Consider the following 17,686-nt stretch of genomic DNA (forward strand, 5'->3'; position numbering starts at 1 on the left):
ACGTACAACCTTCTTAAGACAAGTGCGTCAGAAATGTGTCCATTCATGCGATCAGTGAAGAGAACTGGACCAAACCATTGAAGCTGTGTTTGTGGAAGGGGAGGGGAAGATGGATATATTGGTAGTCTCTTGTATTTTGTGCCTTTGATTTCAACATGTTTTGGTTTCTGGACCTGGAAATTTGCAGGTGATAGAAACTGATTGGATGACATGAATTCCTCTCCTCTTAAGAGGAAAAGCATAAATTCATCCATCTCCCAGTTGTGTGAGACAGGCAAACAATAGGTACCCTTGAATCCAGGGGCTGAGGTTTGTGCTGAGCCTTCAGGACACACAAATGCCAGGGTTAGTTTGAATTGGCAAGCCACCTTTCTTTTCAATCAGCATTTATGTGCTAAGAATAGCATTTATTTGGGATGTGGCATGGGGAACTAGAGAGGGAGCTGACATCGCACAAAGATATGGGAGAGAAAAGCCCTGGACCTGTGGATGATTACCATTCCTGACCTCCTACAGCGAGTCTCACTTTTAAAATTGTCTTAATGCCCCATACCGGCATGGGGCAGTGATCCAGCCAGAGTTCCAGTGAATGGGAATCTGCGCCCTCTCTTGCTTTTAATCCAGTTTTCAGTTTAACAAGGTCATCCTACTGAGCTACCTGCTAGGATTTGGGTTTTCTTTGGCAAAAAGTATGCACGTAACGTGGTATCTCAACTGCCATGTGTGTTGCATGGTGGAGATGGACTTGCCCATCTCTGATATCTCATGGAGCTCTTCACACTCAAGACGTTGCTGTGGCTGGGAGGAGGGAGGCCATGCTGTTTTCTTGGCCTTCTCACTGATAACCCCCTTACTGTTTGATGAGGATGTTTCGCACTCTCACCAGCTGCAAGAGGGAAGAGCTAGAGGGAGGCACCAGGCTTCTTTGTTTACAGAAATGCTTTCACATAGCATGACGCTGCTGATAGGAAACAATGCTTTGTTCCCATTAGCACTAATAGCCAGTGTCACTGTACCACTGACTCAGCAGGCTTGCAAGAGTCCAAGAAAGGCTGCTTCTGGCAGAGGAAATGCAAGAAGTGATCAGGGCATTTGGAGGAAAGGAGTAGACCTGTGGGGTTCTCAGACCAGCCCAGTCTTAGCTAGAAATGCCAGCGGCTATGCGTCCCTTTGATGCTCAATAAGATGGCTATTTGTTTTGGCAGCCATATGTCTCTAATGACTGTGTTATTTTTCCCTGCCCCATCTTTACCTCTTTTCAAAGGAAGAGCAATGACAACTTCAGAGTTTGGTTCGCTTTCTGTACCTGACCAATTATGATCATTTAAGGTCTTCTATGTTGTTATCCTTAATAATAAATGACCCACATTTATGTAGCACTTAAAAAAAACAACAACTTACTTTCTATGTTATAGGAAGAGCTCTAAAACAGAAGAGAAAGGGTTAGGCAATCAGGGGTTCAGTGACTTGCCCAGGAGCACACAACTAGAACATTTCTGAGGCCAGATTTTAATCCAAGTCATCCTGACTCCAGGCCTGGTGCTCTATCTGCTGTGCCACCTACGTGCCCTACTTATGTAGCATTTTTTCAATTTACAAAATACTTTCCTTTTAATGTCTTTTTAAGATAGGCAGCAAAGCAAATATTTTTATCCTCCTTTTAAAGATGACAAAAGTGAGGCTCAGAAAACCAGTGACTTGTCTAAGCTCCCACAACTATTAGATGTTTGTTTGTTTTTTAAATAAACCCTTACCTTCCATCTTAGAACCAATATTATGTATTGTTTCTAAAGCAGAAGAGCAGTAAGAGCTAGACAATGGGGGTTAAACAACTTGCTAGGAAATGTCTGAGGCCAGATTTGATTCCAGTACCTTCTGTCTCTAGGTCTAGCTCTCAATCCACTGAGGCAACTAGCTATTGTTGAAAGAAGGACTTGAGTTCTTGTCTTTCTTACCCTCTTGGAAGGATTGGATTTTGTATTTCTGGATTCCAGACTTACCTGGTATCATGTATTACTTCTAATCAGTTGTCAAGTTCTTTTTGGTCTTGAGCTAATTTGTGTCCAGTAAATCAGAAGAGAAAGAGGGACAGGATCTGGGCATAATCCAGTTCACTGATATAGTTCCATAAATAGTTGTTAATAATGGTTGAGTATGATGATGATGCTCTATCAAAAAGTAAGTGCAATGAATAGGGATCCAGTCTAACTCTTCTCATACAGTGTTTGGAATTGTAACAAGTAACAGTGATAAATGGCACTAGCCAACAACTAAGCTAAATTTCCTTAAAGCTACTACCAGTGCTTTAGAATTTTAGTTTTGTTAGATTTCCATTGATTTCCTTTTTCCCACAGGAACTTGCATTTCTTTAGCACAAGCACAGTTTTATAGAGCTATATCTCAATACACAGAGCTAGGCACATATGAGATATTCACTATATCCTTGTTGAATGATTGGCTATGGATATTGGGTAAGCACATTTCTGAAAAGTGAATGATAAAGGAAACTTCTGCATATCAAATCTTATTATAAGACAAGGCTTATACTAAAGCCCTTCCAGCATACAGAGCCTACCAGTGCTGGCATAGTCTTTGAATCCTATCTTAAACCTAAATGGTTTCTATTGCAAAATTAGAGAAAATGTTTTTCTCCTTTGCTAGAACTGTTGGATTCTTACTTCCTACATCTTCCCACTTTTTTATTTTAATCTCTTCCTGATAGCCCTTGGCTTTAATGGCAGTGAGAACAAGCCACTCCATTCCCTTCTTTTCCTCCATTAGTTTAATTCTTCCTATGGGCTTCTTACCCTCTCACCTTGACTCCAGTTCCTCAGTTCAATTTCCAGGATGTTCCCTATTTATTCATAGTTTTGTTCCTGGGACCTCTTAGCCACCTGCCTAAACCCATCAGGTTCTTTCTTTCAACCAGAAAGGTGATAGGTGATTTTTAACAACTCTTAGAGTAGACTGCCTTTTTAAAAGAATGATGAGAAGGAGAAATAAGACACAGGACAAAAGGAAGAATTGGGTAGCCTACAAGGAAATGTCTAGTTCCTGAACACTGACCTATCATGACTAATTTATATTAAAAAAAAAACCCTGGATGTTAAAGTCTATATCTAGTGATATGTTGGTTGTTCAGTTGTTTCAGTCATACCTGATTGTGAATCCATTTGGAATTTTCTTGGCAAGGCTATTGGAGTGGTTTTCCATTTCCTTCTTCAGTTCATTTTATAAATGAGGAAACTTGGGTTCTGATCAAGGGTACATGTAAAACCCAGTGGAATTACATGTCAGTTATGGGAAGGGATGGGAGAGGAGAGGGGAAGAATATGATTCTTATAACCAAGGAATAATGTTCTAAATTGACTAATTAAATAAAATTGAAAAAATAAAAAAACAAAGGAGGAAACTGAGGCAAACAGATTTAAGGGACTTACCCAGAGTTACACAGCTAGTCAATATCCAAGACTGGATTTGAACTCAGGTATTCCTGACTCCTGGCATGCCCAAATTCTCACCATGCTGTTCAGTGTTTTTATACACTCAAATATGCTCACTAGGAAAGAGACACTACTCTGTTGACATGTAAGCAAGCCAAATATTCTTAAATATGCCCCTAAAGGAGGTTGTCCAAATCTTTTTGTTGATTTGTTACTTCTGTTCTTCAAATCTATGATCCCATTGATATGATTATTCCCTCTATTGATGGAGATCTCAATCCTTCCAATCTTTAAGAGCTTACCATAGTCAAAAAATATCACCTAGAGATGTAGCTCCCAGAGCTGGTGTTTGATAGACTAACTCACAGTCCATAGACAGGATCTATCCTAAAGCTCTTCCAGCGTAGAAAACCTATCGGTGCTGGCATAGCTTTTGATCATCCAATGACTCTTCTATAACATGATGATTCATTAGTGTTGGTCCTTAGTAGAGGATTTATTAAACTATTGCTTGAAATAATGGTGGATACTTACCTAGGACATGTGAATCTGTGTTTTACAGAGACTTTTTAAGTCCTATTTTTCAGAGGTTTTTTTTCTATAGTCAATTTATGATCCTTTATAGTCAATTTATAATAATAATTATTATTATTTGTATGTATTTGGAGAGGCAACATGGTGTACTCTGAAGGATACTTGACTTGGGGTCAGAGGTCCCAGGTCTTTCACTTATAATCTGTGTGCCCTTAGATAAATTATCTAGCCTCTTGGGGGGCTCAGATTCCTCATCTACAAAATGAAGAAATTGGACTTAATGAGACCTTTGAGAAGGTCCCTTTCAATTCTCAATCTAGGGTCCTACGGTTGGTCTTTTACTGGTTATTGCCAAGTTTCTATCTATTTAGTAGTGAGGCATACACTATGTGTGTAAGGTGGATGAGAGAGTTCTCTGCCTAGTAGAAGAAACATGATTCTTCTTACACTACCATGATCTTTTGTACATTCATTTCATCGTGGTCTCATGGAGGGAAGTAACTTTTCCTTCTCGCTAGCCCCCAGTTACTCAAATAAAGAAGAAATCTGCATCGAAAAACTTACCTACCATGAAAAATAGGTTTAGGGATTTAATAACATAGTAAATATTCATCTATATTTGCTATCTATAGACTATAGTTGTATCTTAAATTATGTATTTTTACAATTTTGTACTTAAGGAAAGCGAATGTGAAGAATATGAGATCATTCATAAATGCTCTAGCTTAAAGAGAAAATTTGAAAACAACTATCCATATTTTTAAGTGCTTCTGACTATGGATATTTCTATTTGGGGACAAGAAAAGCCTTGGAGAGTGTTCTCAATTAGTCTTAAGGGAAAGGAGGCCAAATGGGAGTATAGGAAACTATTCACACCAGACATTGTGACAGTTTCCATTCTAACAGCCTGACTCTATTGAAACTCTTCAGCCCTAACTATGAATGGTAGAAAAAGAGGCAAAAAGAGCTTATGTTACAGTTGATCACAATGGTAAAAATTGAGGATGTACTCCATGGCTTTTTTGATACCAATGATAGGTTTTGTGTTTGTAATGCCATTGACTGCCTAGATAACTAGATTGTGTTAGGTGGGTGAACTATATATATATATATATATATATATATATATATATATATATATATATATATATATATATATATATATATATATATGAAATTAAAATATATTTTCAAAGTAAATTTTTTTTAAAATTGAGTATTGGGGTACTAGAAAGAAGACCTAAGTTTGAGTCTTTGTTCTTGTTCTTACCACTTTGGGCAAGTCACTTAAACTCTCTGGGCTTCAATTCTATCATTTGTAAAATGAGAGGACTAGAAGAAACTGTAGTAGATAGGGTACTGGTCTTGAAGCCTGGCATATCTCCTCAAATTATATTATCTGTGTGACTCTGGAAAAGTGGTTTATTCTCTCTCACCCTTATCTGTCAAATGGAGGATAATTATAATACCTGCTCCATAGAGCTATTATGAGGGTCCAATGAAAGGATAAATGCAAGAAGGATATTGTGAACCTTAAAGGGCATTATCAGTATTACCTATTATCATCATCAGAATGATTATTTTTTTTATTTTTCACAAAATCCTTACCTTTCATTTTAGAATTAATACTGTGTATTGGTTCCAAGATAGAAAAGCAGCAAGGGCTATAGACAATGGAGGTTAAGTGACTTGACCAGGATCACATAGCTGGGAAGTGTCTGGGGTTAGATTTGAACCTAGGACCTCTCGTCTCTAGGTCTGGCTCTATTGTCAGATTTATCACTATTACTGATTTTTGATGATCTTCAAGATTCTTTACAAGACCAATCAGAGCTCCTTTGATCATGGTTCTATAACTTTGGAGTGTTGTCAGTAAATGATACACAGAGATTATTTACTGTCAGAGAAGAGTGATCCTCATCTCTTATCTAGGAGACTTCTCCTTTTATCCAGCACATTAATTTTATGTTTTTTTTCTTATTTTCTTAGGTGTTTTTCCAGGTCTGACCACCTTGCCCTCCATATGAAGAGACATATCTAAATAACCTAATGACCAGAGGAGCTCCATGGCACCGGCTGTTGTCTAAAGGAAGACTCTTTAGACAGAGGGCTGGAATTTGGTCAGAACTTGCTGCCTTGCGGAAGAGAGAGAAAGAGAGAGACAGAGAGAGTTCTCACATATAAACCTCTGTGTACACACACACAAACACACACACACGCACACACACGCACGCACACACACTCTGTCATGCACTCAACTATACTCGAGATATCTACGTTTGTTCTTTATGCCTTGCCCTAGCCAGATGGTAGAAGATGATGAAGAAACCAGGTGAACTCTCAGCAAGGCAGAAAGGCTGCTTACTTCAGCGCTATCGGAATTGCATCCCGCTGTTGGCAATGGAATTCAAAGAAAATGGATGTGACTTCCCTGCAGGTGGACAGCAGCAGTAAGAGGGGCTTATTTAACTTGCTTCTCAATGCAACTTTATAGGAGAATACATCATCTTAAAGTTGCATACTTGTAGCACTAACTTGTCGTCTTTTTAAATGGTTGGGGGAAAAAAATGACCTAGAAAACCAAATCCCAGTTTGGTAGCCAAAATTAACCTCTTGGTTCATTTGTCCTTTGTGTCAGAAAAATCCCAATATTCAAAGCGTCAGACTTCCTCACAGACCTTTTGATCTGTTTTGGTTCTTCATAGGACTGAGCTATTGAGATCTTTTCAAGTCCGTACCAATGGCCTTAATGGCAGTAGACTGTGGAATGACACCTTACACTTTCTGGCCTGCGATCGTGTAGACTTCGTGAAGGAGGAATTTTCTTTTCTTACTTTTTGCACACCATATGCACTAGGGATTCTGGAAACTTCTAGCATGACTTCAAAGTGGCCAAGAGAATAAAACCCTTGAAAAAAAATCACAGTGTATCCCTTTGGCCTCACCTTATTGCCATAGCTAGATTTTTTCTTTTTAATCTCTCTGATTTTGCTAATGAAAACTTGAAAAGCTTATTTGGAAGCTTAAATGTTTTATCTTTTCTCCATGGACTAAAACCTCTAGGACTATCTCGTCACCTGGATGCCCGAATCTTGGAGTGGCCAATCAGATGTGACATCACACTTCTTATATCCTCCTTGGGGCGTGCTGGCCTCAGCCCATGGTGATCAACAAATTGTGTTGTGTGTTATTGTTGCGACCCTACTAACCAGTTACAGCATAGATGTCTCTAGCCTCAAAGGGCAGCTGTGTCTTTAACCTAACTTTGGGTTATGACCTGACAAAAAAAAAAAAGCCAAAAATACCCCTCCGTCCAGGAGTGGGGGGGAAAACAAGGATGCCTCCCAAGTCCAGAGGCTTCACACAGCATCAGTCAATCCTTCTTTCTCATTTCCACTGAGATCATATTATCCTGCTTGTTCAGAAGGGAAGAAAGGTACACTTTAAGAATCCATTGTGGGAATGAAGGGCTGGCATTTATGTAAAGTGTTGAGTTTTTCTGTCTAAGGGAGAGAAGTATTGCTCATTCCAGGCATGGCTTGTGACTTAGAGCATCCAGGACTAGCAGTGGCCCCCAAAATTATTCACCAAGCTAAATCCTGCCCGTTGTTCAATTTGACCTTTGGAGCTCAAAGGAGATCTAGATTCCTCACTTTTTCATCACACACGTAAAAATTGATCTATATACCTGTATCTCTAGCTGGTTGGCACTGGCCTCAACTCCAAAGACTGCCTTTAGGGCCATTAAATGGCCTATGCAAGCAGGTGGGGTGGTCACTAGGACAGGTTGTATATTTTGTATATTCTTGGACCATCCCTTCAAGACACATCTAGAAAACAAAAATGGCATTTGGTCCACCAATGGTCGCTGCTCCTTCATACCAGCCGGCTACCCTCCTGCCCTCCTTTTTGACTGTTTTGACTCATTGACTGTTAAAATGTCACCCCAGACATATTTGGGATGCAAAACTGAACTTTCTTTAAAATAATAATAATAATAATAATTAAACATAAACAACATGAGTAGTCATCAAGATCTTTGGCACTTGATTTTCCTCAGCTTTCTGTAACTTTTGATTTCATTGAGATGTTGAAACTCCTCCACTGTGAGTAAATGAGCCTCTTTAGCCAAATGCTGTGGGCTTGCCATTTGGATGTTTGGGGTGGGAGGGTGGGGGAGAGGGATTTTAAGGTCTGGCCCATAGAATTTCTTTGGAGACATGGACCAAAACAAAGAAAAACTCTACAACAACAACAAAAAAATCAACACAATCATGTATACACAAACATACACATGCACATACACACACATACACACATACACACACACACAGAAATTCTACCCATCTGCTGGAGGCAATGATATAAACATTAGTCGGAGGGTATTTTTAAAGAAAAAAAATTAATTTTATTCCAAAGATGTAAAACTTAAACACAAGTTAGAAACAATTCCTGGAGCACTGCTTGCTGACAATCTTGTAGTTCTCTACTTCTACATTTGAATACTTTTTTGGCCATTCCATCTGGAGTTCCATGGGATTGCATTTGAATGTGTGGAGCAGCATCCTTTCCGGGTGATAGCTGGGTGTGTGAGTGTACTTGAACCTCAGCTGTATTCCTCTGCAGCACATCCAGCCAGTGCATTAGATGAAAATGTAGACACCCTAGAATCTCATTTCTGTTTGCGGCCTTCAGCATGAGTGCATGGACACATCACATCACTCGGGGCAACAGGCCTTGGGCTGCCAACATCCATGAGGGTCCTCTCCTGAGCAATAGCTGCTCTTGCCTCTTGAAATGCTACTATTATTAAGGGTCTACAAGGCAACTTAAATTTTAAACTGACAATTCAATGCAAGGCTCTTAAAAAAATAACACCCATAACTTTTTTTTTTATATAAAGAGTAATCATTAATTATTTACTTCCTATCGTCATTTGTGGACTTGTCAGGTTCTCATTTAAATGTGGCAGAACAAGGGCCCTTTGGTACTCATCAGAATGTCTGGAATGTTTTGGTAATTCCTCTATCTTTCCTCGTACCAGTGAGACCCTTTGTTAATTTGTTCCTGACCTTTCCCAGAGCTGGACTCATTGATATTTGGTGGTGGCACTCTTACTCCTGATTCATTTGTTGGAACATTAGAATTGGTGAAGAACTTGATAGTTGCTATGTGTGTTACTTTACAGCTATATTACTTTAAGCTGAAGCATCAGCTGTGAATTATAACCAGCCCCAATTGGCACAGGAACTAGATGCAATTGTTTAGGAGAAACAATTGAGTCAAAGTATCCTCTGAAAATGCCTTTCTTACCAGCTGGTAAGAAGGTACAAGGATGATTTGTAAGGGCCTATTTGAGAAACCAATCTTACACACACATACATGTACATATATGTAGAACTGGTGCATATAGATGCCTATATGTATATATATATGTGTGTGTGTGTATGTGTGTGTGTGTGTATAATGAGAGAGGTAAGAAAATTAAGTAAGATTAGGTGTTAAGAGTGGTATTTTCCCAATTGTTCCCTTTGGAACTACAATCTCTTGACCTCCTTCATTTAAATTGGTATCTTCTAACATGTTGGGAAATCCCAGCCATGTAAGGAGAATGCCAACATGTTATTTCATGTAACAGACCTTTCAAATATATTTTGCTCTGGGCTCACAATTAACTTTGCAGAATGGAAAATATTGTTGATTTTTCTTTCTCTTCTGCTTATGTGTCTTTTCTCCTTGCCACACAAATATAATTCAAAGACAGGGTACCCCTAAATCATAATGCTGCTCGTGGCTACCAGCCTCTCAGTTGTATACATATCCCACAGAGCCTCCTGCCCCCTTGATTGACTAATTGTCACCGCCTATTAGCCTGTTAGTGAAGGGTTTTATGTCAAGAAAAAGAGATAATCTGAATTCTATGACAAAGAAGCATCTTGTAAAATATTCCTGGACTCAGAATGGAGCTCTTATGAACTGGTTCTTTCCTTTTTTTTCCCCCTCCAATGTGCTTTCCCCAGCAAAGATCATAACAAATCTCCTTGATTTCATCACTTCTCCCTGATTCTACTGGAGATTACCCCCTCCACCCCCATCTTCCACTCCCTCTCTACCATCTCCCTGCTCTTTTGGATGGCTTGATTCTGAGGAGATAAAAGCAAACTCATATGCATGTTTAATTGCACTGATTCCTCTTTTAAAAATTCCCTACAAGCCTAGAAGGCAGAGGAGATTTTAAAAAGAAGGATTTCACTTTGGCTCAGCTTCCAGGATAGCCGTGTGGATTTTTTTTTTTTTTGCACTGAAGGGAGGAAATAAATTGAACCTTGAGGTGTGTGTATTCAATATATTAAGACATCAATATTACTATGCCACTGCAACAATTCTGTAGCTAAGCTCAAAAGAAGGTTATTAATCCAATGCCATTTAATAAGACATTTAAACAAGAGAACTACTTCTAATGGCTCAAATATCTTTTTGAAAATTTTTCCCCTCTGTGAAAGTCACTCCTTAAAAATCCATGGTATGGGTAATATTTGCCATTTCTATTTTCCACTATTTACCCTTGAGGGGGAAGGGGAAGAAGGCAGGAAAAAGGTATAGGGATGCGAAGCATTTAATTATGCCACCAGGAAAATCAGACACTTTAAAAATAAAATCTCTGTTCTGTGACAGCCAGCTTTTCTGGCTGTTATCCTGCCCCCAGATCTTTGCCAAAATAAAATAAAATTTCAGAAATTAGAATCTGATTGAAATGCACTAGCTGAAGCTTTCCAGCTTGCATTTCCCAGAAGTAACTGGCTGTCATGCACAGGGGGTAGGAGAGCAAATTCTGGGAGATTGTTATTCACTTAAATACATGTGGTGGGGTACCTTATTTTCAACCTTAAAATATCTGTGAATGGAGGCCAGATTGATCTCTTGGGTCCCTTTGCTGTCCTTCTGACAGCTATGCGCAGGGGGCAAGAGAGCAATTCTGGGAGGTTGTGATTCACTAGGGTTGATGCAGTGGGGCACCTTATTTGAAATCTTCTAATACCTAGGAATAGAGACTAGACTGGCCTCTTGGGGCCCTTCTCCAAGAGTCTTCAGGACCAGGAGATGAGGAAGCAACAAAAAGTGTCAGAATAAAGAACCACAACATCACAACCTGCTTAGAAATACCACAGGGCTAACAGCCTAAGGCTCCAGGGTTTTCTCTTGCTCTTCAATACTCTCTCAAATCTCCCTTGCTGGAAGATCATAGAAAAGCTATCCTTGACTATATTCATCCTTCAAATCCTAATACTGCTCTCTAGCTATAGTCCAGGGGAATCAGGTGTCCACAAACAGAGGAACCATCTTAAGTCCTCAATCCCCAACTATCCCAAACTAGAGACTTTATTGCTTTGGGGTTTTTTGCCCCCCCCCCCGCATCCCCCTTTCCAAACAGGGCTTCTCCATGACTGTGAGGGGAGATGGATGCATTCTTTATTGGGATTATGGGATTATTTTTACAAGTTTTTTCAACTGTAAGCTTGGAAATCTTCAATTTATTTCACTCCAGCTTTTGTATACTGCCATAAAATGAGCCCCACATCAAAATTCTGAGGGTGGTATTCACACACACACACACACAAACACACACACAAACACAAATGTGTGTGCGGTACCTTCACCGAAGGAAATCAGTCGGGCTGCGAATATTATAAGTGGAATAGCCACCAGTGCCTATTATCTTCCTTGGAGGGAAAGAATGCTTACAGTTGCCAGTATATTAAAATTAGTCAACGCTGGGAGGAGAACACAATGAGGGGACATTTGAACTGTGAGGCCTTTGGGCTCCAGGTAGAATAATCGCATAGACCCAGGAAGGCTTTCTGGCTTATGGACTGGTTCTTGACTTGGATTTATTTTTTCTAGCATGCATTTGCTATCTGAATACAGGCTCAATCTAGAGTTTTATTTTTTTCCTTTAAGTTTGCATTTGTATTTCATGACCAAGAAGGGGTCAAAACAAAACAACAACCACTTACTATCACCCAGATCTCCCCTATCAACACTTAAGGCAAAATAAATGTTTAGTGGTTTTCCTATACCGTTCCTCTTCACCACCAAATCTACCCCCAGAGTTCCTTTCTCACTCTCACACTCTTCCACGCACAAACTTATTTGCTTTTCAATTGCATCTGATCCTCCTTTTCTTTTTTTGAAAAAAAGATACTGCTTGAAAAAATTTGTTTTTTGCACTATGTCATTTCTTTTGCCAGATGTGTCTAACAAGTGTGTTTGGAGAGACCCACCCCTCAACCCCACAGTCACATTCTCTCAGGCCTTCTCTGGTATTTATAATATATCACAGAAGTACCCAGTCTTATAGCCCTCAGTTCTGCCTTTTTTTGACATTTTATTTTTTTTAAGCTTTTTATATATATATATAAATATATTACTTTGTCAAGTTTTTTTGCTGTACAAAAGTCTTAAGATTTAAAAATATTATTTGTATTATATGATGGTGGTATGTTAATGTTACAAAATTATTAATGAAGAAAAAAATTTATTTTTGTTACTGGTCTGTTTCATAATTCTTTTTTAAATTGGTATATTGTAAGATATCTATGCAAAAAATGTTATGTGACGCATTTTTATTTAAGAATGTAATATGTGTAATAAACAGTAGAATGTGTTTGGCCTGGGAATGGCTCAGTGTATCCTCCTTCTCGTTTCAATAGAAAAAAAATCACAGAAGCACAAGTGAGACTTGGACTTTTTCTCCAGGACAGAAAGGGGCCAGTAGACATCAAGTCTTTTAGATTTTGATAGTAAAACAAACAAAAAAAATCATTTCCAATGAGATCATTCAAAGCTTAGATAAGAAGGGTTCAATGCCTCAGAGGGGAAGAAGAATGAGTAGAGGTTTTGAAAAGCAATATTTTAGATGGAGTCACATATGAAAAGTTATTTAAGGGGAGTGGGGAGGTTTGTTGTAAGTTGTTTCTTTTAGGGTTGGGAGGTAGGAGCTTATTTACTCTGGAGGTCATTAAAGGAGGTTGCCTATTTGGAAGGAATTTATTGATTATAATGGGGAGGAGAAAAAAGAGAGAGTTAGAGGACATAGCTTGTTTAGGTGGGGAAAAGGGGTTTCTAGAAGATGGTTTATTTTGAAGGCGGAAGGACAGGGGCTTACAGAAGGGGCAGCCCCTTGAGACTCATGACTATAAAATAGGGATCAAAGATAGGTGGTAAGCCTGGAAATAAAGTGAAGAGAAGAAACTAGTAGGTGTTGGGATTGGAAGACTATATATTGGGGAAAGATAAAGACCTGAAATAAATTCAAGAATCAGAACAAAGGGCTTGAAATGTTCTATTAACCCAATGGATTTAAGGGAGGGTTAAATTAAGAAGGTATATGAAGGGTACAATTTTTTTTCTACACCTTTTTCCCCATAATACTTGCTTCCTACTTCCACTTAAAAGTGAAATACATTGTTTGCCAAAAGGGAAGCAACATGACCAAATCATCACTTGCTGGTTCATGAGGAAGAATTAAATGAGAGGCAAATGACTAAAGGGAATGAAGCCTTGGACTTTGATCCATAGTCAAGGGAGGATCCCACAAGAAAGTATAGTTGAATAGGTTTACATGAAAAGCTGTTACTACAAGGATGATGTCAGAAGCTACACCCCCTTCAGGTAGGGAAACATGGTAAGGAAATAGTTTTATAAAGAATTTGAGTGACAATCTTCTGATCTCATAGTTTTATCCTTAGTGAACAGCAAAGACTAGAAAAACTAGGGAACTAAGGAACAAGTTGTTTCTGAAAAAAATAATTTCACCTGAAGTATCGTCTAATGATAACTAAATATGTGAAGTGAAAGTATTTTAAGTCATGATTGAACTGTGTATATAGAAAAGCTTGCCTAACTGGGAGTCAGGAGCATGGGATTTATGCTATTCTATCCCTTGATAAGTTATGGGACATTGGGTAATTCATTTAACATGTCTGATAAATGGAAAGACTCTTTTGTCTAGAATCGGATAGAATGAAACAATCCTTCCCATGTGGTGTAAGGTATAATGGAAGGAAGCTAGATTTAGAGTAAAGGATGGTCACAATGGTCACTATGAGATCTTAGACAAGGCACGCAACCTCAATGGACCTGTTACAAAATGAGAGGGTTGGATTACATGACCTCTGAGATCCCTTCCACCTTTAACTATTATTTTATTAACTTTATCCAGCTAATCTATCATATTGGAGAGTCAAAAATAGAAGACTAATTATATGCTCTAAATTTTGAAAAGTTATATTAATAGAGTAATTTTTATCAGAATTTGCTTAAAAATGATAAGTTTATTTTTAAATCATAGAATTAGTTCATAAACTAATTTTATAAACTGATTTAGGCTTGAAATACTTGAATTTACAGGAAATGGCAAACAGTTTATGTTTTATTTCTCTGGCATCAAAGAAGTGTTTCATATTTTTTTAAAAGCTTCATGTAACTAAAATGTTGGTTTTCAAAGATGATTTTTTTTCACATTTTCCCCCTAAATTTTACCTGTCTTAATGAGAATATGAACATATCTGACTAATTTTGTGTGACCTAAGGTTATTATTTTGAAGATCATTTGTTAAACTATTCTGTAATGTAGAATATTAAATGACCCTAGATTGCTTTAGATCTCTAATATTTTCCTCATTGTCATCTATAACTTCTTAGTGTGTCTGCTCTAAGCAGCTCTTTTCCTTTACTGTTTAACAAAGGACATTTATGAAGTGATAACCAAATTTGTTGAATCAGCAAGTTCAATTTTATATAAACTTCTAAGCCAATTGGCCATACTCTGAAGCTGGTTTCTATTTCCCCTAAGAAAATGAATCAGGGCAGGGATTCTTAAACTTTTCAGTCTCAGTAACCCTTTATACTCATAAGAATTATTGAGGACACCTCCCATAAAGAGCTTTGGTGATTAGGGATTCTCTGGTGAACTTTAAGAAAATATTTTTAGTAGAGTTGGGGGGGGGTAGATTGCAAGGATATGGAGGAAAAGAAGATAGAATATTTGGGCATCATGTATAATTGCTAACATTTACATAATATTTTTAGGTTTCAATGTGCTTCATATTTATTATCTCATTAGATCTTAATAACAGTACTCTCAAGTAGGTATTACTTTTGTGCCCATTTTATAAATGAGGACACTGATGAACTTGTCTTTTTCAAGGTCTTACTACTAGTGGGTGTCTAAGGCAGGGTTTGTATTAAAATCTTCTTTAAGGGGGAAAGGAATAAGCTTTTATTATCCATTTACTAGGATCAGGAATTGTGCTAAGCATGCATGTGATCCTTACAACAAACATGTATGTTGTATCATTCCAATTTTACATTTCAGAAAACTGAGGCAGGCAAGGATTGAGTGATTTATTCAGTGTCACAGAACTAAGTTTATACATCTACATTTGAACTCAGATCTTCCTGACTCCAGGCCTACTGCACCACCTAGATTCCACATCCTGACTGAACAATTTTAACAATGAGGAGAAGGAGCAAGATGGAGAAAGACGGAAGAGTAGCTAGATGGTGTTGACTGGTAAAGAAAAACATTTTATTTTTAGGATTGAGAAGACCTGAATATCTCAGTAGGCAGATGGGAAGGTGCAGACAGATAGGAAGAGACAGAATATACCTAAAATAAAGGAACTGACTGATAAAACAAGGTCCTCCCAGCAGAAAGAATGACATGAATAGAGTTTGTAGTAGAGAAATTAGATTTAATGAGATGAAGGAATTTCTCTTTTAAGGCAAGAAGGAAATGGCAATGTGGATGATGAAACAAAGAGTTTTGAGGTATGGAGGAGTGAGTATAGCTGAGGGAAAAGGGTGAGATGACCTCCACCTTCTCAGTACAGATGGAGGCGAAGTGGTTTGTTGTTAAGTAAAGGCATGGAATGTAATTTTAATTTTAATGTTTAATTATATATATGCTTAATATATTAATTATATTAATTAATTAATGTATAATAAATTCTGAGGGTCCAGGTCCAATTGTGGAAAGGAGGAGAAAAGAAGAGGTGAAAGATGGTCAAGATTTGAAAATGAATGGAGTGGGGGTGTTCTCAAAATAGGTAAGAGTCCAAATGATTGAGATATAGCAAAGCTCTAGTTGAGATTAGATATTGTAGTCTCATCTTTTCCCAGAGTTAGTAATAAATAGGATAAAAAAAAAGACTGATTTGAATGTAATCTTTTTTTTCCTGCATGAGGTACTCTTGAGCTAGAAAATGACCATAAGGAAGGCACCCAGGGGGCAGAAGAAACTAAAGATATTGGACAAATCACTAACTAGATCGCTGAGAGTTTACTATATGCTTTTGTATATAAATGGATTATTATAAAACAATCTGCTGGAATATATTACCTCTTCCCACTCTTCTCTCCCTATTTTTCCTCTCCTGGTCACAGTAGATATCCTATGATGGTATTTTTACTTATGCCCTCCAACACCCCATATGACATTAGGTTTTCACTGGGTGTGACATTTTTATGTAGGTCTTTGTTCTTTTTAATCTACATGGTTTTCCTGGGGACCAATGTTAAACTGGTAGGGGTGAGATTCTCAATTTTATACTGGATGCTTTTGTCACACCCATGTAAAGATTTAATAAATATTAATTTGATTCTTATGAAAGTTACTTAAAAGGTATCAGAATACTTTTAGCAGAGGGAGAGATAATGTTGCTTGTAATAGGAGTAAGTGTACAGTTTATGTCACCATTTTACCCTTTCCAACAGACACATTTATCCCTGGGGAATGAACTATCTGTGGATGGTTGGGACCAACACCATGGTAAGTGGAACATTGAGTATAAAGTAGTAGAATTAGGCAAAGAAGATATCAATGTAGTTTTTTAATACTTTTCAAAATCACTGAGTAATACCACTCCCATACATAAAGCTTTTACAAGATTATCTTCAAGAGAAGGCATTTGCCTTTGAGGTGTGGTTTTAGTCACCAAAACAAACAGGCCAAAACAAAATTCCTTTCATCCCATGGATTTTCTTATTCTTAAAATTATACCAATAAAAATCAATTACTTAGACCTCATTTTTCTTCCACTATTAAAATGTAAATATACCTAGAAAAGATATGCCTTATCAGTTACTTATTCTTTGGCATGAATTAGATTTTAAAAACAACAACAACAAAAACTAGATCAGGGATTTCATAAGATTTGGGAACTCCCAGTGAAAAGCTTTCTTTTACCTCTTCAACAACTTAGAATTTTACAATGAAAAGTTAGGTGACTTGCCCAAGATTACACAGTGTGCAGTGGAGACTGGATCCAGTCTTCCTGACTTCCTGACTCTATATCAGCTCTTTGGGCCTACTCCCTAAACTGCCTCTAATGAATGAGATTCTCACTTTTCTTGAGAGTACTTGGAAGGTTGAGGACATTTGGAGATGTGAAAATTAAAATTAATATACAATAACTTCAAATATTATCTTTTATAAGATCTATTAATAATCACTAGAAATAACAAAATTAAAAGGTAACAAAATAAAACCATGTGCCCAAGGCTAATTTACCTGTTCAAACAGCCCACTCCACCATGTCCTGACCCAGGAAGGAAAAGAGAACTAGCCATGGAAGACCAATCTTTTATCCCTGTCTACATCAGCATGTAATGACAGGAAGTCAATGGGCTCCTGGGAAATGTAGTTC

At 37.8% G+C, this 17,686-nt stretch overlaps 1 protein-coding gene across 3 annotated transcripts in view; it reads left to right on the forward strand.

The window, feature by feature from the left end:
- The window catches only part of KLF7 (KLF transcription factor 7), a 108,630-nt gene extending 95,975 nt beyond the window's left edge, over positions 1 to 12,655 (forward strand). For all 3 annotated transcript variants that reach the window (XM_001370333.4, XM_007501850.3, XM_056807561.1), the window contains exon 4: positions 5,967 to 12,655. In XM_001370333.4, coding sequence (XP_001370370.1) covers positions 5,967 to 6,018 — 52 coding nt within the window. In that variant the 3' untranslated portion in view covers positions 6,019 to 12,655. The remainder of the gene's footprint in view (positions 1 to 5,966) is intronic.
- The last annotated feature ends 5,031 nt before the right edge of the window (positions 12,656 to 17,686 follow it).

The sequence above is a fragment of the Monodelphis domestica genome, chromosome 8 (assembly GCF_027887165.1).
Source record: "Monodelphis domestica isolate mMonDom1 chromosome 8, mMonDom1.pri, whole genome shotgun sequence".
Classification (NCBI taxonomy): Eukaryota; Metazoa; Chordata; class Mammalia; order Didelphimorphia; family Didelphidae; genus Monodelphis; species Monodelphis domestica.